This window comes from Propithecus coquereli, unplaced genomic scaffold (assembly GCF_000956105.1).
Source record: "Propithecus coquereli isolate 6110/MARCELLA unplaced genomic scaffold, Pcoq_1.0 Scaffold249, whole genome shotgun sequence".
In the NCBI taxonomy this organism is placed as follows: Eukaryota; Metazoa; Chordata; class Mammalia; order Primates; family Indriidae; genus Propithecus; species Propithecus coquereli.
The window spans coordinates 2,048,504-2,075,039 of NW_012148052.1; the positions used below are offsets into that span (position 1 = coordinate 2,048,504).

At 44.0% G+C, this 26,536-nt stretch overlaps 1 protein-coding gene across 1 annotated transcript in view; it reads left to right on the top strand.

The window, feature by feature from the left end:
- The window catches only part of SCMH1 (sex comb on midleg homolog 1 (Drosophila)), a 150,229-nt gene extending 124,551 nt beyond the window's left edge, over positions 1-25,678 (top strand). Inside the window, exons 11-15 of the mRNA XM_012646762.1 lie at positions 8,038-8,238; positions 10,066-10,257; positions 15,695-15,889; positions 23,270-23,412; positions 24,503-25,678. Coding sequence (XP_012502216.1) covers positions 8,038-8,238; positions 10,066-10,257; positions 15,695-15,889; positions 23,270-23,412; positions 24,503-24,628 — 857 coding nt within the window. The 3' untranslated portion in view covers positions 24,629-25,678. The remainder of the gene's footprint in view (positions 1-8,037; positions 8,239-10,065; positions 10,258-15,694; positions 15,890-23,269; positions 23,413-24,502) is intronic.
- Positions 25,679-26,536: the final 858 nt, after the last annotated feature.

Consider the following 26,536-nt stretch of genomic DNA (forward strand, 5'->3'; position numbering starts at 1 on the left):
CAAATGACACTATACCACTTCACAGGTAGTATGACTACCTTATAATCCTAGTTTCTCTCTCCTATCCCTGTGTGATTGATGTTAATTATTTCACTTATAAGTAAGCACCTGTGTACATATATATTTATATATATACACACACAAAGCACACATAATTGAATATATTGTTGGTATTATTATTTTGAGCACTCTTATCTATTAGATCAATTAAGAATAAGCAAAATAAAAATTTTAATTTTATCTTCACTTATTCGTTCTCCAGTGCTCTTCCTTTCTTCATATAGATCCAGATTTGTGATCTGTATCATTTTCCATCTCTCTAAAGAACTTCTTTTAACATTTCTTGCAAGACAGGTCTATTGGCAATACACACCTTCAATTTTTCCTTGTCTTTATTTCTCTCTCATGTTTGAAGGATAATTTTATAAGATACAGAATTTTAGGTTGGTGGGTTTTTTCCTCTCAATGCTTTAAATATTTCACTCTCTTTTTGCTTGCACAGTTTCTTAGGAGGCTTTGGGTGTAATTCTTGTCTTTGCTCCTCTATAAGTAAGGCATTTTTTTCCTCTGATTTCTTTTAAGATTTTTTTCTTTACCTTTGATTTTCTGTAGTTTGAAAATGATACATGTAGGAGTTTTTTTGTTTTCTGGTTTTTGTTGGGGTTTTTTGTTTGTTTTTTTATTGTTTTGTTTTGTTTTGTTCGGCATTTTTCCTGTGCAATGTTCTCTGAGCTTCCTGGATCTCTGGTTTGGTGTCTGACATTAATTTGGGGAAATTCGCAGTAATTATTGCTTCAGTTCCTTTCTTCCTTCTCCTTCTGCGGTTACCATTATACATATTATTACACCTTTTGTATTAAATAGTTGTCCCACAGTTCTTAGATGTCCTCTTCTGGTTTTTTCAGTCTTTTTTTCTCTTCGCTTTTAATTTTGGAAGCTTCTATTGAGATATCCTCAAGCTCAGCAATCCTTTCCTCAGCCATGTCTATTCTACTAATGAATGAGCCAGTCAGAGGCATTCTTCATTTCTGTTAGAGTGTTTCTGATCTCTAGTATTTCTTCTTTATTTTTTCGTAGAATTTCCATCTCCCTGCTTACAATGTCCATCTGTTCTTGCACTCTGTCCACTTTATCCATTAGAGCCCTTAGCATATTAATCGTAATTGTTTTAAATTCTCAATCTGATCATTCCAGCATCTCTGCCATATCTGAGTCTGCTTCTGATACCTGCTGGGTTTCTTCAAACTGTGTTTTTTGTCTTTGAGTACACCTATACTTGTAATTTTTTTGTGATAATTAGACATGATGTACTTGGTAAAAGTAACTATGGCAAATGGGCCTGTAGGGATGTGTGGTAAGGTGTGGGGAAAGGGAAAGCATTCTACAGTCCTATGATTAGGTGTTAGTCTTTTAGTGAGCCTGTGCCCGTGGGCTGTGAATTTCACAAGAGCTTCTCCACCCCCAACCTCCCTTAGATTGGACAGAATAGCTAGAGTGACCTGGAGTCGGGTATTTCCCTTCTCCCACATGAGAGGCTAGAGTTGGCTAGAGTTGATTATTTCTCCTCCTTCAAGTCAGTTAGGCTCTGAAAAACCCCCAGTAGTTTGGGCTGTGGTAAAATAGTTTCTCCTGAGGAAAGACCTTGTTAAGAACAGAGTGCTCTGGTGTATTTCAAAATGGTTCCTTTTCCCCTCCCCCTGCCAGAGCATAAGGAGATTTTTCCTCCAATATTTACTATGAGAACCTGGTTGAGCTCATGGAGGTAAAACTAACAAAAAGTGTGCCCACTCCCCAAACCCCCCATAACTGGGACTCCCTGGAGTTTTTAACATCAGACTTGTCCACACTGAGCCTCCAGCAGTTCAAGTACAGTTTAGGTTTTCCTGCCCTAGCACTGGTTCAACAGAGGTTTCTGCCCCAGTAAGTTGTGATTCTCTATATTTCCCTCTCTGTCTCTTCAGATCTGGGGGGCAGTGGTTTGCCCTGTGACCTCACTTCTCTAACAGATCTAAGAAAGATTGATTTTTAAGTTTATTCATCTTTTTACTTATTGTTAGGATGGAGTGGTGAATTCCAGGCTCCTTATGTGCCATACTCTTCTCTGAATTTTTTAACAGCCTCCAATTCTGATTTTATAGATGCAGTAGAAAACCTAAACATGATAGTATACAAAAATATCCTTATGCCCTCAAGATCAGGAAGGATTTTTAAAACCAAACAATAAGCATAAACTAAAAGAAAAGATCAATATATTCTACTATATTAAAATTAATACACCTCAGCTCCACATGGAATCATTTGGGGTGGCTCAATTGGGGCTAAGGATCATTTATTCACATAAATAGCAAAAGAGGTCCTGGCTAATGGTTCTTCTCCACAAGGACCTCTCCAAAGGGTAGCTTGGGCTCCCTCATACCATGGTGGCTGGGTTCCAAGGACAACTGTCCCAAGAAACAGGCAGTGGAAGCTACCATTTTCTTAAGGCCTGAGCCTCAGACTTAGCATAGCATCATTTCCACCATATTGACCAATCACGGTCACAGTCACAGAGCCCAGATCCAAGAGGAGGGGAAGAGACCCTACCTCTCAATGGGAGAGAGGTCAAAGAATTATAGACCATAGTTTAAAACCACCACTCTGTGGATATAAATTATTAACATTTTCCCACTTGCAAAATTTATTCTTCCCGCACAAGATTTCCCATCCAAAGTCTCATCCCTTTATAGCATTAGGCTCAAGGTCCAGGATCTCATCACCTGAATCAGGTCCAGGTAAATATAAGGCCTCTTAGGTGTGGTTTCTCAGGTTTCCTCTTTGAATGTGGTTCTTTTCTACCTGAAGACTTGTGAACTAAAGAAATAAGTCGTCTGCTCACGATATACCCAAAATACAGTGGTGGATAGGCATAAGAAAACATTTATCTCCCCTTCAAAAGGGAGAAAAACTGGAGGCAACAGCAGTCACCGGTCTATAGAAATTCTGAAATCCAGCTGGGCACATGTTGCCAACTCCTTAATAAGATTCAAAATTACCTGGGATTTATTTTTCATGGCTCTTGGTTTTGTTCTCTGAATCATCCTTCCTTTTCCATAAGAAAACTGAGGTTGCCTTCTTAGTCTTCTTCCTGCCTATAAAAGGTTGTGCAGACAAAGGATTCTTTCCATTTTGTACCATCTTTGTCTCTTTTCATCCAAGCTGGCAATGCTTCCGCTGGAATGATTCTCTTAGAAATTTGAGGGGTTTTCTTTGAATACTATCAGAGTTCATATCATTAAACAAAAGCTGCAACCCCAAAGCTCTCACAGATAAGTCCTTCTATACTTTGGGCTTTCTGTATAGCTGTTGTGGGACAATATTCTTAAGATTCTTAAAAATCCTGTTGTTTAAGGGAAAGAATCTGTGAGACTTGCCTGTAAGATTCTTAGAGGGCCTTTTGGTCTGAAAGTCTGTGAAGCATAGTCTTACATCTTTCTGACATCTTAACAAAGGATTTTATTGTCCTATTCTGGAGCTTATCTTTGGCCTGAGACCCTTTCTTAATTTACAGTTGTTTGTTTTCTAGATAGACTGGAAATGAGAAGCAGTTTTATTTGTGAACTCTGTAAGTCCTGGGTGTGTGTGTATGTGTACATTTTTAAAGCTCATCTCTCATTTTGCATTTTACCATAAGCAGTGAGAAGCCAGGTGGCACTTTGATTACTTTGTCTGGAAATCTCCTTTGCTATTTCCTTGAAGATGCATTTCCATGTTATAACAAGCAACAGTCTTGTCAAACTTTCAATGACTTCTTAGCAAGTGTCCCGTCTTCTATCTTCCAATAAGATTTTCCTCACTTTCCTTTAAACCCTTACTGACAGCCTCCTTGGGAACCTTTAGGCTTCCTTAAAACTCTGCCGAAGGCTCTTTCAGTTTTCACTAACACTCTCTTTGTGGCCCTTGGTGCTGCTTTCTGCTGCCCAGTTCCAAAGCCAATGCCATGTGTGTTAGGCTTTTGATAATGTAGCACCCTATTTCTGGTACCAGAATCTGTTCCAATAATCTTTTGCTATGTAACAAACCACCGGACAACTTCATGGCTTAAAACAGCAATGTAGGCAGGGCTGGGTGGAGACAGCTTGTCTCTGTTGCAGGCAGTGTCGGCTGGGGTGTCTTGACTAGGACTGGAGGATCCATTTTCACCACATGGCTGACAGGTTGGTTCTGGCTGTTGGTTTCTCTCCACATGGACCTCTCTACAGGATGGCTTTGCTTCCTCACACTTGGTAGTTGGGATCTAAAAGCAAACGTCCCAAGAAATGGGAATGGAAACTGCCAGTTTCTTAATCCCTGGACCCAGAAACTGGCACAGTGTCATTTCCACCATAGTCTATTGGTCAAATGTGACAGGGATCAATAGTAGGGATGTCAAAGAATTTCAGGGCCATGTTTTAAAATTAACACAGTCTTCTAAAGGTTTTATAGTTTTGCCTTTTATATTTTACCATTTAATACATGTAGAATGTATTTTTTTATCATCACGAGACTAGTTTTATTTTTTTCTTTTTCTGTGTGTTTTAATTTAGGTAAAGTTTATATTAATGTACAGGTGTTAAGTGTACAATTTAATGAGTTTTAATAAATGTAAGCACTCATGTAACTACAACTCCATTCAAGATAGAAGACATTTTTGCCACCCCCAGAAGTTCCCTCATGCCACTTTGCAGTCTTCACTTCCACCTTTATTTTTATCCCCATAGATTAGATTTTCCTGTTCTTGAACTTAATGTAAATGAATCATGCTATATGTACTCTTTTATATCCAGTTTCTTTCATTCAAAATAATGTTTTTGAGAAGCACCCATGTTGTTGTGCCTACCAGTAGTTCATTCTTTTTTACTGCCAAATGATATACCATTAAATGAATATAGTTATGTGTCACATAGCAAAGGGAATACATTCTGACAGATGTATTTTGGGGCAGTTTCTTCATTATGCGAACATCATAGAGTGTACTTACTCAAACCTAGATGGTGTAGCCTGCTACACACCTAGACTGTATGGTATAGCCTATTGCTCCTAGGCTAGGAACCTGTACAGCATGTTACTATACTGGATACTGTAGGCATTTGCAACATAATGGTAAGTATTTATGTATCTGAACATTAAAAAGTAACAGTAAAGATATGGCATAAAAAATAAAAAAATGGTACACCTGCATAGGGTGTACCACGAATGGAGCTTATAGGACTGGAAGTTGCTCTAGGTAAGTTGGTGAGCGAGTGATGATGAGCGAATGTGAAGGCGTAGGACACTACTCGTGTAGACGTGTATAAACACTGCATACTTTGGCTATACTAAATTTATTTTCAAAACTTTTCTTCAATAATTAATTAACCTAAGCTTACTATAACTATTGCTTTATAAATTTTTTTAACTTTTTGACTCTTTTGTAATGACACTTAGCTTAAAATACAAACACATTATACAGCTGAATAAAAATATTTTTTCTTTATATCTTTATTCTATAAGCTTTTTTCTTTTTTTATTTTATTTTTTTTACTTTTTAAACTTTTTTGTTTAAAAACTAAGACACAAATACATTCATTAGCCTAGGCCTACCCAGGGTCAGGATCATAATATCACTGTCTTCCACCTCCACATCTCGTCCCACTGGAAGGTCTTCAGAGACAATAACACACACGGAGCTGTCACCTCCTGTGATAACAATACCTTCTTCTGGAATACCTCCTAAAGCACCTGCCTGAGGCTGTTTTACAGTTAACTTTTTTAAAAAAATAAGTAGCAGTACACTCTAACATAATGATAAGAAGTGTGGTATAGTAAATACATAAACTAGTAATATGTCATTATCAAGCATTATGTACCGTATGTAGTTGTATGTGCTAAGCTTTTATATGACTGGCAGCATTGTAGATTTATTTAGACCAGCATCACTATAAACACATGAGTAATGCATTGTACTATGACTTTACGATAGCTATGATGTCACTAGGCTTTAGGAATTTTTCAGCTCCATTATAATTTTACAGGACCACGTCATATATATGGTCCATTGTTGACTGAAACGTCATTATACGGTGCAAGACTGTACTACAATCTGTATATCTCTTCTCTTGTTTACAGACATTTGGGTTGGTTCTAGTTTGGGGTTATTACGAATAAACTCTTATGAACATTCTTGTGTCTTTTCATAGACAATTGTTTTATTTTTATTATTATTCTTATCTCTCTGAGTTTTCCTGCATCTTTAGTTGTTTTCGGTAGAAAAGTCACATTACCAGACATGGAAACCCTGTTTCTTACCAGACCTCAGTCAGTCCTTCTCTTTGTAGATCTACCTTCACACTCACCTTCAGAGGCACCTACTCCGCCAGTTCTTAGCCTTTTGTAAAGTATAAGATGAAATAGCATGGCTCTCATCATTCCACGTTCCTGCTTTGAGGTATGCCGCTTTCTTGGGTCTCCTAAATCAGTTGCTACCTTTCCAGTCTGCTTTCCAGCTTCCAGAATTTTATTGTTGTCTCCTCACTTACTATCTAGATCATTTTAGTGAGTTTTAGGAAAGAACAGAGTAAAATGTATATGTTCAATTCATCCTGTTTATTACCCTTGTCTTTTTTTTTCTTTCTTTGTTTCCTGTCACCTTCCATATCTTGCCTCTCATTTTCTGTTTTCCATTTTCTTCCATCTATGTTGCTTCTCCTTAGAATTATAAAGGTGGAGAGTCCTCAGAGAGCTTCTGGCTCGGCCCCTTCATTTTATAGATGGTGAGCCTGAGACCTAAAGAGGATGATACACCATCCACTGGCCACACACCTACTGCTCTTATCTTTTTTGCCTTTAACAGCAAAGAGACTTTTACCTTCCTAGCCCTTCAGTTAGTGACCCACAGCTGTGTGAGAAAGAAGCATACCCTCTACTCAAATGGGAGACCGGAAGGTAGATCGGAGGAGAGAATGCCATTGCTGACCAGGCTGCTGTGGGTCTTCTCCAGAGAACAAGGAAACAATTCCGTTTCGGACTGCCTCGTTCTCCTGTGCCCACCCTACCCCTTCCCCACCACAGGGCCAGGTGTAGGGCAGCAACTAGGAGGGTGCCTGGCTGGCCTGACAGGAGAAACTACTGAATCAAACAAATATATAGATGGGACACTCAGGCTCTTTTCCTTTTTTTTTTTTTTCTTCTAATTTTTTTTTAATTTTTACTGCTTTCTTTGGGCCTGAATGTTGATGCAGAAGATAACAAAGGGTGGCTGGGTGTGGCAGCTCACACCTGTAATCCCAGCACTTTGGGAGGCCAAGGCGGGAGGACTGCTTGAGGCCAGGAGTTTGAGACCAGCCTGAGCAAGATCGAGTCCCCCATCTCCACAAAAAATAGAAAAATTAGCCAGGTGAGGTGGCACACGCCTGTAGTCCCAGCTACTCAGGAGTCTGAAGCAGGATTACTTGAGCTCAGGAGTTGGAGGTTGCTGTGAGCTATGATAAGGCCTCTGTACTCTAGCCAGGGCAACAGAGCAAGACACTATCAAAAAAAAAAAGGGACTCTAGGCCCAGGCAAGTGACCAGTGGTGTGACCATTCTCAGTCCAATGCCAAACATACACACACACACACGCACATGCACACTCTTGCTAATGTTGCCATGGCCCCACAACTCCCTTACATATATAAGGTGAAAGGTATGAAGGATATGTGAGGCAACGAAGTACAGAAATTGAAAATACATACATCTGGGGAACTGTTTAGATTTTCTTTTCAGTACGTGGAAGACAAAGTGCAAATTCTGTGCCTTGGCTTTTTGTCTGGGCTGTTCTCCCAGCGGACTGTGTTCCCAGAGCCTTTGGTCATGCAATTTGGGTTGGTGACAGCTGGGCACAGCCTTTTCTTGACCCCCACACCCACAGTGTTTCACCAGCTTAGCTGCTGGGAATTCTGCTAGGGACCGGAGTCCAGGGTGTAAAAGATGGAATAGAATACTATTCTTTGATTTCTCTACCCTAGAGACTCCTTAAGCTTCTTTGATTCTTTCTCTCCTGTAGTTTGTATCTACTTGAACAAGAATGGCAGCACAGGCCCCCACTTAGATAAGAAGAAGGTCCAGCAACTCCCTGACCATTTTGGGCCAGCCCGCGCCTCTGTGGTGTTGCAACAGGCTGTCCAGGCTTGCATCGACTGTGCTTATCACCAGAAAACCGTCTTCAGCTTCCTCAAACAGGGCCACGGTGGTGAGGTTATCTCAGGTAAGCACCCTTGGGTTGGTATTGCCTCTAAGTCAGGGGCTTCTCAACTGGCTGATTTCTGACAAGGCATCCTGGTTCCTACTTCACAGTTGCAGGCTCTGGAGAAACATAAAGGTATTCCATTCCTCAGAGAATTCTCACTTTCAACTCCCAGATGCCCTCTGAACCTTCCCATAGCTCTGCCAAGGAGAATACCCACACAGATTCTGCTTAACTGAGCCTTTAAACAGATTCCCTTCCTGTCTGCCTGTTTTAACTTCTCCCATACAGAAAATATAGGCATGTGTTGCTTTCAAGGCATTACAGAAGAAAGAATTTAGAGGGGGCTATGTTATGGCAACTCTCTCCAGACTGCCACAGCCTCCCACCTAGCTTCAGGGAACCACTGAACTCTTCTCTGATTTCTTTAACTCCTTAGCTCCCCAGTCCTAAACCAGGCCCAATACAAGAAGGTTAAATCCTAGGGCAGAATGGGAAGAGTCATCCCCTCTTTCTTTCCTACTATGAGAGTTTATTTGATAACACAGAGTTTTTTGCTCTCACTGAGAATATTCATTTTTTCTGCTGTGACCTGCTTCTGTTTCAGTTTTCCTAAATCCAAAACCTTATTCTTTACCCACTAAACATTTCAAAACTTGACCGAGAGGCTTTCAATCTCAGCTGTAATGCTATTCCATAATCCCCTGCCCCTCCTCCCTAACCAGTTGCAATAACCAGCTTCAGGAAACCCAGCTGACATGAAAGACCTCATAAATAACCAAACTGCATTCTTTTAGCAGACATTTACTGAGCCCTCTCTGTGTGTCAGGTTATTGCCAGATGCTGGCAGGGAGAGGCAGGAGATAGAGGATGACAGACTTAGGCTCCGCACCAGTGGAAATGAAAGAACGTAAATAGCTAACTGTGAGAAGCGTTGTAAGAGAGAAATGTGTACAGAGTGGTGTGGGAGCCCAGGTTAGGGAGTAAATGGCTACATGGCGGATGGAGTGGACAAGGAGGGAATATTATGGGAGACTAGGAACTGCTTGGGAAATTAAGCCTCATGTCCCTTCTGAAGCCCAAGCTACTCCCTGGTCTCTTTCTGCTTCTGCGCAGCAGTCTTCAGAGACCAGGCCTTCTTTGCTGCCTCTCTTCAGCTGCTGTCATCTTTACCCCTCAAAGGTTCTTCCACTGCCCCAAAATTGGTTCCTGAGAATGACCTATCTCCCCAAATCCCCATTTCCTTGCTGTCCTCAGAGACAAATACATAGGCCTTTTGTTTTTTAAGAATTATACCAATAAATATTTTAATAGAAATAGATAGGGAGTAAAATAAAACCAAGCATGAAACAGTTCCAAATGTTGCTAAAATTCTAGTGCCCTTAAGTAGATCAGAAATTATGTACCCAAACCATGGCTGGCAATAGCTGTATTCCCTTCTTCTCCCCAGGTTCTCTGCTTTTAGGCAGTTCTTGTGAAGATAGTACCCTAGATGAACAGATGTGAATTCTCCTAGTGTGAATTTCCTGGAGGAGGCCCAGCCAAGTGATGGAGCAGATACAATTATGTTCACAGTTGTTTTCACAGGTTGAGTGAAATCATTCCAGAGCCCCGGGTGCAACAGACCTGGCCTGGCCACTCCCATAATTGCAAGCCCTTTGGAATTGGAGGCAAAAATCAAAGCCCTTGAGGGAGGGAGGGGAGAGAGGGAGGGAGAAAACCTGGGGCACTGATTCCCTTTGTGTAACCAGGTAAGCCTGAGACAAGCAGTGGGCTGGACTTCTCCTGCCCAGCTCTGCACAGCACTGCTGGGCTGACGTGCTGGGCTCTGTTTACTTAACTCCACAGCCGTGTTTGACCGGGAACAGCACACCCTCAACCTCCCAGCAGTCAACAGCATCACCTACGTCCTCCGCTTCCTGGAGAAACTCTGCCACAACCTTCGTAGTGACAATCTGTTTGGCAACCAGCCCTTTACACAGACTCACTTGTCACTCACTTCCACAGAGTACGGCCACAGGCACGACAGGTACCTACCAGGTAGGAGCTGGGATGGGGCCTGGGCTGACAGTTGGGGACAAGGCTAGCAGCAGTACCTGTGGGGGCCCAGGGCCAGCCCTCAGACCTGCTGACCTGGTACCTACTATCCAGAGGTCTGGTTTTCTGTCTCTTACCTTTACCATATCTGAACTTTTAGGTTTCTCTCTTCTTTACTTTCTCTTTAGGATTTTGTTTTCTACCTCTAGGATTATCCTTATTTCCTCTGGACTCTTATCCCTAGAAAAAGGTGATTTATGATTCCTCTTCTGAGCTCCAGACTGCGTGTGGACCTCCTGTGAGGTCACAGTACATATCCCAGTGTGAATGTGGCAGCAAAGGCCTAACAGTGATTTCCCTTGCCAGCGGGAGGGTTTAGTCTCAGGCTACAGATTGAGAAATTTGCTCCCTAGTGATTGGCCATCTATTCTTTCCTTTGGCACATGGCCCTAACTCTCCCAGCACTGCCTGTCTAGCAAGTTGATTCAAGTTCCTGCTGTTTCTAACTAGGCTGAAAAATAACTTTCTTAGTTAACATACCAGACCCACAATGGGAAAGTGGATGCCACGTGGCCAGATCAGTGACTAAGTACTTCTGAGAGAGGTTAAAGAATGGAACTCGGCTTCTCTAACCTGGAGCCCAAGACACAGAACAGGAGAGAGGGAAGGAAAGCTCATCCCTAAACATAGCAAGGTAGGTCATTGTTGAGAGAGGGAAGAAAGGACTTTAAAAGAGTCCTGCAGACTGTCCTCAGCAGAGGAGTAGAGAGCGGGGCTGTCCTGTCTGATGATGAGAGGGCACAAGCCTGAAAGTTGCCCCTTCTCACCTTCCTCTATGCAAGTCTTGTGCCCACACTGTCCCTCTGGTATCTTTTCATCATAGTCTCAACAGAATCACCTCCAATAAAAGTGCCGGGAAGTAACTATTCACACAGTCCTCTTCTCCCTTTCCCCCAGATTATACTTCTCCACCCAAATACTGCTTTTGTGACTTGCAAGCAGGGCAAAAAGATACCTGAATTTGAAATGCTCCTTGTGGAGGCCAAACCATCTTGTCTCTACAGCCATTTCTGTGACCTCCTGGCTAATCCTTTTCTTCAGAGGGAACTTCTTCTCACCTAACCTGCTCTAGACTGCTTTCTTTCAGCATCGGAATCTCTAAGAACAGAAAAAGGTGTCTTACTTGCAGTTAGAATGTTGCACTGGGAGGCTGGACTGGGCATGGTGGAGTTGATACAGACAAAGGCAAGTTGTTAAATATCCCCAGCTGTTGGCATTCAGGAACTCTGATCTGTATTTCAGTAATGAAAGTTAGGCCTACCTGAGATTCTGAAAGAATGGAAACATGAGAGGAGGTAGCATGTCCATGGGAGTAGCTGCTAGTCTAAAGAGAGATTTCTCAAAGAAACAGGAACTCAAAATTCTTAAATAGAATACCATCATTAAGAAGTGAGAGAAATATACTGGTAGCAGCATTCAGAGACTGGTAGGGGCATACCTCATGGGCCTGCAGTCCTGACGGTAGTTTGGGATTAGAGCATGACCTTTCCCGGAAATTCTGTTCAAATTTACATCTCTCTGATTCAACTACCAGATAAGAGGAAGTGAGCTTTAGCCAGACTCCTCTTGCCTCACCAACTAAGAAAGAGACAAAGACCAAGGATATCACTTTCTGCCATTGGCTGCCACCTTTTCTTTCCCCTGTTTTCAGACAGATTTTGCCAACCCTGTGCACCCTCCTCTGCTCGCTAAGCTCTGTTTCTCATAACGAGTGCTCAGCACCTTGTCTGCTCTCACCCTAGTTTCTCTTTGCTTCCCTGAAACGAGCATTTTAACTGTGCCCAGACAAGCCAGAGTCTTGCCTAAACTACTCTGTGCTCCTTAGCTTATCTTTGCTGCCTACCTACCCACCTACCTGCCTTACTGACCCTTGGCCCCACCTCTGATCATTTATCATTTCCTGCGTTTTTCTGGTTGTTTACCCAAACCTCTGCCAAACAGCTCAATCTATACAAGAGCTGTCTTTTGCTTTGCCCTTTGGATCTGGTATTTTCCTGCCCTTCCGCCTGGCTATACACCCTTCTACTAGTTTGACATCCGTAGGTACCACCTCTGCTATCTGGGTGCTTACTAGAACCCTCTACCTCTCCTACAGCCTGTCTCCGTGCTACCTGCCAATTATGGCCTTGGCCCAACTGACCATGTACTTCCAATATAGCAGATAGTCACTAAAAGCTCAGGTAGATTTCATGTCCCATTAAGCTTCCATGCCTAAGTTGAGACTATGACTTTTTTCTCCAGTGTTTTATTTTGAAAAATACAGAAAAGTTACAAAAATAGTACAATGAGGAACCATGTACTGTTTACCTAGATTTACCACTTAATTTTTTGCAATATTTACTTTGTCTCTAAGTTTGTGTGTGTATATATGTCTGTATCTGTATACTTAAAATACACATATTTTTTGTTTATGTACTAAATCACTTGAGAGTTAATTACAGATGAGACTTCATCCTTAAATACTTCTGTGTATATTTCCTAAGAATAAAGAGTATAATATTATGATCAAGAAATTTAACATTGGCCAGGCACGGTGGCTCACACCTGTAATCCTAGCACTCTGGGAGGCCAAGGCAGGCGGATTGTTTGAGCTCAGGAGTTCGAAACCAGCCTGAGCAAGAGCGAGACCCTGTCTCTACTAAAAATAGAAAGAAATTAATCAGACAACCAAAAATATATAGAAAAAATTAGCCAGGCATGGTGGCGCATGCCTGTAATCCCAGCTACTCAGGAGGCTGAGGCAGAAGGATCACTTGAGCCCAGGAGTTTGAGGTTGCTGTGAGCTAGACTGACGCCACAGCACTCACTCTAGCCCGGGCAAAAGAGTGAGACTCTGTCTCAAAAAAAAAAAAAAAAAGAAATTTAACATTAATACAATACTGAAGAAATTTGATTAATAAAACACTACTAGCTAATGTACAGTACATATTAGAATTTTCCCTAGTTGTCCCAATAGTATCTTTTATAGCTATTTTTTTCCTAATTAGGGATCCAATAAAGGATCGTCCACTGCATTACATTGTACTTTCTCTTTAATTTCCTTTACCTAGAACAGTTCTCCAGCCTTTTTTATTTTTCTACCTTGCATGACATGACATTGGCATTTTGAAGAATCTAGGCCAAGTGTTTTAGTTTAGGTCATCAAACATTTATCAGATATTTATTCTGTGCCAGATTCTATACTGGACTCTGAGGAGACAGAGATGAAACAGACTCCATCACTGCACTCAGCTGAGAGAGGGAGAGATATGTGGACGTGTAGGTGGTGAGAGCAGCGAGCAAGGTACTCTGGCCAGCCGGGTGTGATGAGCCTTGAGTAAGGTGAAAGAAGTGGTCACGGGAGGATTCCCAGGGGAGGCAATGTCAGAACAGAGTCCCTTTTCGAGAACTACACACATGGCTGGATCCAATAAGAGGCTTGTGAAGACTAAGTAAGAGGAACTTCTGGCCCCCTAAAAAATTGACAGTATTAGGCAGGAGATTATATTGATGTTGCTGGTCCCAGAGATTTAATGACCTTGCCTAGTCCAGGTCCCACCAGTTCAGATTTTCAGACCCCTCAACTCAGAATCCAGATCTCAGTTAGCATTCTTACCATTGCTAAGAGGAAGAGACACCCACTGATTTGCATCAGTATCTGGTGAGCCCCTATGATAATTATGTCATTGTCACCTTAATTATTTTTCACATCTTTTAGCTCATGTGAGGCAGGTATACTATCCCCAGTTTTAGCTGAGTAAAATGAGGGCTAAAAAGGTGAGATTACCCTGCTGGTAAGTGCAAAAGCTGGATAAAACCTTGAATTGTCACAGAGAGTTGAAGTTTGCCACTTCAACTCTGAAAAACAAAATAATTCCTCACATTCATAAAGTCTATCCCATTTCATTTTCTCATGAAAAGAAGTGACTTTTCCCCATCTTACAGATGAGGCAACTGGTGCTCAGAGAAGACAAGCTACTATGTAGGATCACAAATCTAGTGAAAGGGAGGAGCCCAGGTGTAGAACCCAGCTCTCCTGCTTCCTGGATTGGGTTCCTGTTCATGTCTCAAAGTGGAACACTGTTACAGTCACCTTTCCTGGAAAGCAGGAATCAGAAACCTCATCTGCAGAAAGTGGGTGGGAGTTGGTTTAGGTACTATGCAGCCTCAGAGACTACTCTTTTCAGAACTACTTCTAGGAAAGGGCTTCAACAATTTAACCTCCCTGAGATACAGACGAATAGCTGACTAATGCTAGATTTGACTTTGAGCCCATGGTTACCAGCAATTTTAGGTGAGTATTAGAAAGTATTCCTAAAATCCTAAACCATCTTGCCACTGAGGTCTTACTGCATGCCAGACAGCATGCTTGAATTTAGTGTTCATCAGTGGCTCTGAATGAATCCCAAGCATTATCCAAACACCTGATCTCTAAGAAAAAGGACAGTATTATGGTCCAGTGCCCAAGACAACCCCCCCACCACAAGCAGAGAATACTGTGGCCAGAGCTGAGGAACTGACTTGGTTTCAGTAGAACCCAATCATGAGAGGGAGTCTGCTTCAGGTTCCATAGCACAGTGTTTGGGCACTGCTGCCTGGTGTTGGGCTATGGACTTGGTGTAGAAACATCAGGGTGAGAGTCCCTTTACAAAGGTTTTCATAGCCATTCTCTTCTCATATTCACAATCCCCTGGGAAGAAAGGGGTTTCCATGTTACAGATGAGCAGACTGAGGTTCTCAGAGAAGCACTCTGCTGAATGGCAGAGCCAAATTCTAACACTCATTCTGGTCTCCATGCTCAAGCACTGTACAACCCCAGCTTCCTTGAAATGTTTCTGTAGAACAGGGAAAATACAAAAGGAGGGATGGAATATAAGAGCAGATCCTTTGCTGACAAGCCTTTAACCAGGCATCAAGAAACATTTCTGAGATGTCTTACTGCTGGAACAAGGGGCAGCATTGCCCCTAAAGTACATCTGAGTTCTTCTAAAGTACCTCTAAGCTTCTAAAGTACATCTAAGCAAATGTATTTCTTCTCCAGTACTCCTATTCCCTGCTCTAGCATCTCATGTCAAAGACAGTTTCTTCTAACGTAGAATAGCTCCATTTTTTAAAGGTTTCCCTTGTCCAGAAAAAGCATAGAGCATCCAGACCAGAAGAAACCTCAAAGACCATCTAATCTAAGAGGAAGAGTCTCTAAGGAGATCAAAGTCCAGAGAGTGGCACTGAACTTGACTGAGATCACCTAGTGAGAGCCAGAGTCATGGCTGGTATACAGGCCTCCTGCGTCCCAGCCCAGGACTTACTATTTTGCTGTCTCTTGCTCCACTCAAACAAGTACCTGGGAGTCAGCACCCCAGCAGTCCTTCTAAGCTCTAACTCTGGTTTTACTGCTTTTCAGGTGAATCCTTTGTCCTGGGGAATAGTCTAGCCCGGTCCTTGGAGCCACACTCAGACTCAATGGACTCCACCTTGAATCCCACCAACCTTGCCAGCACCTCTCAGAATCTTCGAACTCCTGCATACCGGCCCTTGCTTCCATCTTGTGGCCTCCCACTGAGCACTGCCTCAGCTATGCGCAGGCTGTGCTCCAAGGGTAAGCTTACCAGAGTTCTGGCCCTCCTGTCCACCTTTACTCTATCCTTCCTTTCCTTCCTAAGCTCTGGAAGGCCAGGAGAGGACTTAGCTCCATTGCCCCCTGCCTGGTGGTGGGATGGGGGGCTGGGCTTACCTGTACTTGGCCAGGTAACTGGGAGGTAATTGGAGCTCTGGGATTGGCTTGAGAATAATGTAAACTAAGAGCCAAAGACCTAGAGCCAAAAGGGACAAAGAAGGATTCATTCATTCATCCATTAGCCATTTATTCGAACACCATCTGTGTTTGGCATGAGGATGCAAAAATCGATCACTTTTTGTCCTCAGGTGTCATGGGGGAGACAAACACTTAAGCAGATCATTGTAAAACACTGTCTTGAGTACAGTGACAGAGATATGGGTAGTATGAAAACAGCAAGAAGGGAGACATAACCCAAGCTTAGTGTTCAAGGGAAGCTTCCTTGAAGAAGTGACAACTTGTCTGACACTATATAGACGGCCATATCAGGGGTGGTAGAGGAGGGAGCTTTCCAGGAAGAGGGGACAACATGAATAAGAGCAAAGGGATACAAAATAGCACAGATTGTAGCAGGAATTGCATGCAGTTTGAAATTGCTAAAACATAAAATGCACTACTGGGACTTTAAAGAGAAAAGCCTGGAAAGGTGAGGGCTTATATCATAGAAGACCTTAAATGCCATGCTAGAGAGTTTAGAATTGATCCTGTAGGCAATGTGAAGCTACTGGAGGCTTTTAATTAAAGGTAATCCATGAACAGTTTTGTGTTTTGAATAGATCATTCACTGCTGTGTTGAGTGTAGATCTGAGGAGAGACAGGACTAGAGTGACCAGTTAGGAGGTTACTAGAGTGGACCAGGCCAAAAGTGACAAAGGCCTGAATTAAGGCAAGTTAGAAGGTTTGGAGAAGAGAAAATGGATTTGAAAACTGTTCACAAGGCACATTTAGTCAGATTGCAGGATTGTGAGGAAAATGGGAGTGGGGAATGTCTCCTAGATTTCTAGATGTGGTGGCTGGATAGATGATGGTGCCATTCACTGAGAGAGGGAACCAACCATAGAAGAGAAGGAAGCAAAAGGAGCCCATGCTCATCTAGGTGATATCCAGCAGAAAGCGGCTATTAACGTCTGATTCTCTGGGAAGAGAACTGAGCTGAAGCTGAATGTTTGGGAGTCACCAACTTACAGACAGTAGCTGAAACTATAGTGTGTATGACACCCATTTCCAAGAAGTGTGTGTTGAATGAAAAGAACAGTTTACCAAAGATGGAGTTCTTTAGACCAACAAAGTTCAGGCGGTGGGAACAGGAAGAGGAGCCCACCAAGGACACAAGGGAACATTCAAAGTGAGGGGAAACAAAGGAATACGACATTGTGGTGGCCAGGGGTACAGAGAGTGTTTGAAGGAGAGCACAGCACAAGAAAGTTCCAGTAAAATTGAAACTGAAAAATATCTACTGGACTCAGGAATTAGTTGGTGATTGGCGATCTTAGCAAGAGCAGCTTCAGTGGTGGTAGAGGATGGCGAGGGCAGACGGCAGTAGGTTAGAACATCAAGGGGAGTTTGATGAGAAAAAAGAAAGATGGTAATGAGGGGGACTGTTGTCAGGAGAGGGTCTTTAGAATGGGAGCACTTTGGACATGTTTGTCAGCAGACAACCTGAGCCTTCCAAGAAGAAGAAATTAAGAATAAAGGAAAGAAGAGAAAATAAGGCCTTGGGAGTGGTGGGAAGAAATGGGGATCAAGGGTATAGACACGTGGGTCAGTCTTAAGCCAGAAAGAGGCACACCTTCTCTGAGACAGGAGGGAAGAATGAGTGTTTCCGTCGGTGAATAGAGAAAGGGCTGGGTAGGAGAGGAGTGCTGAAAGACTGGACAGGAGAAAAGCGATCAAGAAGGGGATGATTTGCAGGAAACATCAAGAGCCCAGCTATTCTTAGAGACTAGTTTGCAAGAGCTGTGGTTTTCTTCTGTGGTTCTTAGCCACCTAGATACAGGGTGAGAAAAGACAGTTTGAGAATAAAGGTTTTTTGGCTGAGCTAGTAGGGCAAGAGGGGGAGGGAGTGGGACAGTATGCAAAGAAATCAGTGGAGGGACAGGAGTTTAGGCCATCAACCACTGGATCTGGGGAGGCAGGGTGGCAGGGATGCACAGCTGAAGGGTGGGGAATGGACAGTTTGATACGCTAAAGAACTTTGTGATGTAATGGTTGTGGTGGACATAAGTCCCCAAAGAGTTGGGAAGGTAGGAGGTGGGTGGTCGGAGAATGGGCTATTTAAAATTCTGAAGTGGATTTGTTCCAAATGATGGCAAGAAGCAGACAGTGGCCTTGGCCATAGATATTTGAAGTAGAATGGAGGTGAAAGCCCCTGGAGGCATGGTAGGTGAATGGGTTGCCTCTGAGGATTGTGGCAGGAATTGTGGTAGAACAGAAGGTAGTGAGCTAAGTACCAAAAAGTCTTCATTTAATAAGGGATAGATAACCCCTTGTTATCTATAGATAACAGTGACCAGGAAGAGCAGTTAGCTGCGTACATGATCAGCCTCTGAAGACCATGAGCTTTCATAGGAGGATGATCTAGAAGCAGCAGTGAGGAGCCAGAATAATGTCACCTCCACACCCCTTTTCTGCCCTCCCCAAGCCCAGGGGTGTGTGAGATTTAAAAGAATAAGAAGATTCCATCAGCAAAGCCTGCAATGAAAAGTGGCCCAAGCAGGAGAGAGCGTTCTTGAAGGCTGACACTGGGGAAGAAGCCTGTATGCCCTTTCCCCCAGTGTAGCCCCGGCGAGGCAGCAAAATGGAGTATAAAGAGCTCTCAAGAAGAGGTAGAGCTGAGAGCTGATTCTAGCCTCAGCTCCTTTGCCTTGAGACTTGGGTGAGTCTTCTCACCTCTCAGGTCTTCCTCATATGCAAAATGGAGATGGTGATACCAGCCGGATCTTTCCATAGGAATGTTAAATGAATCAAACCAAAGAAGGGATATGAAATCATTTTGGAAACTAAGTCATTCCCAGGTATGACGGGAGTTATTGTTATTGTTATCTTTCCCAAGGCCCTGTTTCTGGTAGGAGCACCTCCTGGTAGGCTGCCTCACATGGCACTGTTGTCTCCTAGACATCTTCACTCTTCCTTTGAAACACATCATGAGTCTCTCTGCCAAGTCATGGTCTCAATCTCTTTTGACCCCGAGAACCTTATAAGGCTGTAAGAGGATTCTATTTGGTCAGCCCTAGAATCGTTTATCTCAAAGAATTTAGATATTGTGTCTGTCCCCACTCTTATTTCACTAATCCAGGATGATTAGGCATGACCATATTAGTTAGCCTCTTGTTGATGTGCCTCACCTGGCTTAATCATTCTCAGACAGAGACAACCATCCCTCCTTGAAGAGCAACTGCCAGCTGTACACATTGAGGGTCATGGGGAGAGCCCTGGGCCAGGGTGTCTGCAGAAATGGGAATCGAAGACAGACAGGGAAGTCACTTCACCTCTCTGTTCCCTCAGTTCCCTCCTCTCTAAAGATGGTGAGGATACCTCCTTGAAGGACTGTGGTAAAGGTCAGATGAGCTGACAATGGTGAGGATTCTTTATAATTTCTAGAATATTGTTCATAATATCAGAGACTTTTCACCACTTCCACCCTGGTACATGCCCCACCTGTCTCTTGCCTGGATTATTGTACCAGCCTCCTTACTAATTGGTCTCCCTTGCTTCTCTCCTTGCCCCCTACAGTCTAGTGTTGACACGGACTATGAGAGCGATCCTTCTTGTTAGGGTGAAGAATTTACTAGGTGATCACAGCATGGGTGGAGAAAAATTTCTCATGCAGAGATTAGAAGATAGATATAGATATGTTAAAAAGTGTATTTTATCTTCTTAGAAGGAGAGAGAGAATGAGAGGGAGAGCAGGGAGACGGTGTGGCATCCCAAAGAAAGAGAAGGGGGGTGCCAGCACTGAGGCCAGTGGCTTGCTGATTTTATGGGGACAAAGAGAAAGGAAAAAAAATAGTGATTGTTTTGAGAAACTGCTGCATCAGCTCCTTTCTTTCTCCCTGGCAGCGAGCTGATAACAGAAACAGGATGTCAAAGTGCAGGAGTTGGGTCTCCTGTCTTTCCTTGGAGGAGGGATTATCGGGATTATCGCAGGAGATGTGACTCTGCCCTTGAGATATGGCTGAAGCCTGAAGCTCGTACCCTGCTGTTCACTCAGGAATTCTGTAAAAACAGATCCTCAAAAGCAATTTTAAGAGAGAAAGATTTACATCTCTTTTCTGTCTATTCACCTCTTTTCAGAAGTTGTGCAAAACTTCTACAGGGTTGTGCAGAACTCCTACAGGGTGCCTATTAGTGAAAGAACTCATAGCATTGATCTTTAACTGTTACTAAGAAATTGCAGGTTTTCTGTTAATTTTGCAAGGCTGCCCCTTTCACTTCTCATTGTAAGGTGATTTATGTTACTCTTCTGCTCAAAATCTACCTGTTTCACTCAGAAAAGCCAGTGGTTTTCAGTGGCCTATAGGGTCCTCTACTGTCTGTACCACCACTTCCTTCTGCCACCCAACACACACACATCTACCTCTTAGATCTTATTTCATACCACTTTCTCCTTCTTTCACTCTGCCCTGACCCACTGACCTTCCTGCTAAACCATCAACATGCCATCCACTCTTTTGCCTCAAGATCTTTATTCAAATGTCATCATTTCAGAGATGTCTCTCCTGACCACCATACAAATTAGCTACTTCCCACCCGCCTGCCCTCATGGAGTTTATACTCTAATGGGAGTAGGGCAGACAAACACATAAATATATGATAGTATTATATATGTGGATTGTCTTTGTCTGTTTGGGCTGCTGTAACAAAATACCATAAACTGAGTGGCATATAAACAACAGAAATTTATTTCTCATAATTCTGGAGGCTGGGAAGGCCTAGATCAAGGTATGAACAGATTTGCTGTCTAATGAGGACCTGCTTCCTGGTTCATAGATGGCCATCTTCTCACTGTAACCTCACATGGCCGAAGGGGCAAGGGACCTCTCTCAGGCCTCTTTTATAAATACTGATCTTATTCATGAGGGCTCTGCCCAAAAGTCCCACCTCCTAATGCCAGCATTGTGGGGGTTAGGATTTAACATAAGAATTTTGGGGGAATATATATTCAGTCAACAGCATTCCGTGTGTGTGTATATATATTTATATATACTGTACTATTTTATATGTATATGTGTATATAATTCCTGGCCCCTGATTAGAGGAATTAGCTAAGATGGTCCAAGAAGACATATGCATATACACTCTCCCTCTGTGTCTTCTCTCTGCTCTCCATAGTCTCTGCAGTTGGTTTCTCTCTTAGCATCACAGTGGACAGGGAGAAGTGACTGTCTCACAGAGCCCCCTTCAATTTCCTGTCTACTAACACCTCTAAAAAGCCATTGGGATTTCTATGGCTCTAATCTAAACATCCCCTGCTTGCTAGGGTAGCACACTTCTCCCCAGTCTGGTCAGTGCCCAGCTGCAAGCTTGAAAGACAATATGCTAGAATCTCTTCCCCAGAAAGCAGGGACTGGGCTGTACTGGGCTGGGCCAGGCAAAGTATGCTTTAAGTTTTAGTCCTGGGACCCAGAGTGAAGGAAAATGGGAGGAGATTCTCAGCCTTTGCAGGAGATAGTTAAAGATTAGACCCTTCTACTTTCACAGGTGTGTTAGCTCTGCCACTTGATAGTTGTGTGACAGGGCATCTCGTGGGGCTGAGGATGTAGACCTGAGCAAGGCAAGAACCCTGCCTCAGTAAAGACAGTCTGGTTGGGGAGACAGAAAAATACATAAGTGACTGTTTTATATGATCATTCATTTATCTAACAAATGTGTTTGAACATCTACTATGACAGACCGGCACTCTTTTATGTCAGAGACATAGAAGGGAACAAGACAGAGCTTACATTCTATAGGGAGGAGATCATAAATGTAAAATAAATGAATACATGAAATTAGGTAATGATGTGTGCTGTGGAAGAAAAAAACTAGGGTAATTGGATTGAGAATGATTATGTGGGTAATTGAGTACTTTTACCAGGAGATCAGAGAAGGCCTCTCTGAGGAATTGATATTTGAGATGAGACCATAATGTTGAGATGGAGTTAGGCATGGAAAAATATGGAAAAAGAGCGTTCTAGACAGAGGAAATTGCAAGCCAAAGAATAAAAGCTTGGCCTATTCAAGAAGCAGAAAGCAGGCTGGTGTGTTTGTAGCATGGCGAGTAAAGGATGACTTGGGAGGGGGGTTGGGTGCAAAGTGTGAAATGAGGCCAAAGGTAGGAAGGGCCTCACAGTGGAGCGCTCGCAGACCATAGTAAGCATGGGAAGGAGTTCAGCTTTCATTTCATGTGCAATGGGAGGCCATTGCATTGAGTTTTTAGAAAATATTGACGTGATTCAATTACTGCTTTTTAAAGGTTCCTTTGGTTGCATTATGGTGAACAGATTACTAGGGTGGTATGACGGAAGGAAAATGTGTACAGAATGAGCTATAACCAAGAGATACACTGAATGCTTTGTGAGACCATTTATTTCCAGATTAGACCAGAAGTTTCATAAAGGAGCTGGTCCTTGAAGCCAACACCTGCTTAGCTAAGGTGGAGTTAGCCCAAAGAAATGGAAAAATTGAAAGGAAAGGAAGAGACATATTCCAGGCAGAGGAGATAAAAACATGCAAGAGATCTGTGACAGATGATGATCAAAATACAGAGATTCCAAATCCTACAGGGGAAATGGGAGGAGTTATATTTGAGCCAAAATTGAGATAAAAGCTCTAAGCATAGCACTGAATTACCATTGAGATTCCTGGCAGCCAAGCAAAAAGTGTTTTCTGCCTTAGTGTGTCAGGTTGTAGTGAGGTCAGCTAATTCTCCAGGCATTGGAAGAGAATCCAAGGTATTATCTACCACATTTTTCTCCCCACCCACCAAAGATTTGTCTCTAATTTTGCCCAGCTACCAGGGTCTCTCTAGCAATGGTCCCCCAGAGCCAAGGCAAAAGCAGCCCCACCCACCAGCCCCCTACTGAACCCAAATAATCCCTTTACCACATTCTACCCCTGTCTCAGGTTCAGGCTGAATCACAGCCTCCATGCAAGATTTCTTCTGACTATTTCCAAAAATCAAAGCTACCCTTAAATAACAAAGATTTGACTTTCCCTGTGTGGAAAAACTCTTCCCTCCCTAGGCTGTCTCCAGTTCCTCTGCTCGTGGTCTAGCACTGCTGTGAGCATTACCTGTAAGGCCATTGAGATGTTCCAAGGAGAGTGGTGGGGATTTACAAACCAGTCCCCACCTGTTATGGTAGGTGCCCTCCTGTCCTGCAGGGTCGGACCGATACCTGGAAAGCCGGGATGCCTCTCGACTGAGTGGCCGGGACCCCTCCTCATGGACAGTCGAGGACGTGATGCAGTTTGTCCGGGAAGCTGATCCTCAGCTTGGACCCCACGCTGACCTCTTTCGTAAACACGTAGGTGCCCCTTCCTGACCTCTCCCAGGTTCACTGGGAGTTTTGCTTCTGCAACTTGTAGACTCTGAAAGGGCATTGGCTCCATATTTGTTCCAGTTCCCTTGAAACTAAATACAGGAGACATCATAAACACTTAAAAACAGAATCTTGGGTCTCAAACAGACCTCATCAGACACTGTGTTCAGCTCACTCTTTTAGTGTAGGATGTGATACAGCCTCATTGCTACTGGATTTGTGGCTTGGGGTACTCAGTTCCAGGGACACGGATTTTAATCTCTTTTCCCAGGAGTGCTTGCTCTCCCATCTGCCTGCCTTGGTGTGAAAATCAGGGGCCTCAGCCCAAGTTAAAGAGTCCCTTGCCAGGTGACCCCTAACTCTCCACCCTCATCAGTCCCCCATCATCTGCTTCCCTTCCATGAATTCCCAACATCTATTCAAGTGACCATTTGGCTCCATGGCCAGGGATTGCTCCTGACCCCCCTGCTGTGACCATAGTCCTGATCTGGGGCTCCAACCTGCTTCCCACGGCCCTTGCTGCTTGGGGCTGTCCTCCCTGTGGATAGCAAAGCAGGTCTGCTACCTTTGTGATCACTTCAATCCTTTACCCCAGATGGGCATGGAGGGGGCTCTTTGATCACAGCTGCTCAGCATGTGCCTCCTTTGTGCCTAGCTCACACAGAGGGGTCTCTGCTGCTCAGGAAAGACAGTGACTCATAGAATAACCATTGAAGGTCAATATAAAAACCACTGATGACAATACAAAAATAGGCCCACTGACTGGGGAGGCTTCCTGGGGAGCTGGAGTTGAGCTGGGCCTCAGCGGTTTGGGAGGGTGGGAAACTGCCTCTCAGGCAGCAGAGAAGGGAGGGTAAAACAAGTGTCTGTGGAGAACCAACCTGGAAGGTTCAGCAGCAGATGTTTGAGAAGGAGGGACACTTAGAGACAAAAGGTAAGGAGAACAGGTAGGCTTCAGTGTCACAGCAGGTTAACCAGACTGGACTCTTATGTGTTTGGCACTTCCATGGGTGGCCTTTAATCGGACTCTGATGGAGCCTCCCCCTCCACTTCTGCCCACCTCCCCACCCTCTAGGAGATCGATGGCAAGGCCCTGCTGCTGCTGCGCAGTGAAATGATGATGAAGTACATGGGTCTGAAGCTGGGGCCCGCACTCAAGCTCTCCTACCATATTGACCGGCTAAAGCAGGGCAAGTTTTGAACGGAGAGACGCAGCCTCAACAACTGAGTGGTCAAGCAGGTGGGGGCACTCTTCTCCCAGGAAGGAGGGCCGTCAGCCCACCCCCAGATGCCTCAGTGGGGTTCCAGGCTACTTCAGGACTCTAGGAGGCTGTGCGGAGCCACCACTGCTACCCGCTCCTACAGCGATATGTCCTTCCATGAAGGACTGAGGAGCGGAGAGTGTGGGGTCCACGGCTGGCGTTGCTCTTCGCCTCAGCCCTGCCGGGACTCTGAGGTCCCCCTCTATTTATTTCTCAAACCTGGCCAGCCTCTCACCAGGAGTTTAGACTGAACACCTTGCAAGTGTTGGAGGATGAGACCAACTCTAGGGCCTTGGAAAACAGGTCCCTGGATTGACACTCTCACCCAGGTCCCCAACCACTGCCTGGGCTTGGTGTGGCCCCCCCATCGCCCCACAGCCCCTCCCTTCTCACCAGATCCCCAGACTCTAAACTCATGGTGCAAACTTCTACCTTTTTTTAAAAAAAGATCTTTTCTTACTGTTAATTTATTGTTTCTGGCACTTGGGCAAACCCTCTAGTTAATACTCCCCTCACACCAGACACTGGGTTTCAGGAGGAGGGAGACTGCCCTGCCCTGGTCCCAGAGAGGCCCTCTCCATGCAGGTGTGGCCCCTTTTCAGAGGACACTGCTCTCGGGCATTTTCTCTTCGGAATGGACAGACACGAAAAGCCTCGACCACGTCACTCAGTATAGTGAGGAACAGGTCCCTGTCACCTTCCCCTGTCTTTCCCTACTGGGACCTTTGTAGCCCCAGGCCTCATCTGTGGGAATGAGAGTCCCCTGCCTCTTACTGTCACCCACCACAGCTCCTTGCTCTGGCCAGAACTGCTGCCGAAAAAGATGGGCCCAATGATTTTAGGCCAAGAAGGCCCTAAGGTGGATGGGAGGGAAGGGTCTCCACCCACTCTGCTGTCCATATGCTTCCTTGTAAGCAAGTCAGCAGCACAGCTGCTCCCGCTGCCATCTGGACTTATTTTATGTCATTTGTTTATAAATAAAAACCAATATAGATGCCAGTGTCTTTTTAATCAGTTGACAGCCAAATCACTGTGCATTCAATGGTCAGGTCACTCCCCTTCTCTTGGTCTTAGTTTTCTCATATACAAAATGAGGATCTTGGACCAGATTATCCTTAAGAATTCTTCTAATTCCAGCAGTCCCTAAAGAACAGACTTCCGAATGCCCGCTGGGGCCGGAGCATCATGGAGGCCCCCTGGAAAGACGATGTGTGAGTGCAGTCTCTGCCCTCAAAGGGCTTTGCTCGGGTACAGCCAGACAGCGGTGAGTGCAGCAGCCACGCAAAGCCAGACAGAGCAGGAAGGAGCAATACTGGGGTCAGTAACTCCAAAGAGCCTCCCTGGCTGGGTTCATCCTCATCCTCATGGGGTGATGAGAGATGCAGGCCAGCCTAGCCATGATGGCCTGCACTGTACCCTTTCTTCTGACCAGGGACCAGGTTATTCAAGTTCAGGGCCATATAGCCCTTTTTAAAATGGGGGTGGAGTGTTTGGAAGAGGAGGAGGAAGAGAAGGTGTAGGGGGCAGCAGCTCAGTGTAGTATAAACTGATAATAACACTTGTATGTCACTATGCGCCACAAGAGCTGCTCTACATGAATTAGAATTATCTCACTTAATCTTCACAACAAACCCATTTTATAGATGAGGAAACTTAAGCTCAGGTCACACAGGCAGGAGGTGCCAAAGTAGGCATTTGACTCCAAGGTTAAGGTTCTAGCTCGTACACCTATTTGCCATGAAGCTTCAGGGGATCATTTCCCTTCTTTGGGCCCATCTGGCTATGGGAGGTTTGGATGAGATTTCTGAGGGCCCTGCCAGCTCTGACATCATGACTAACTTACCTTT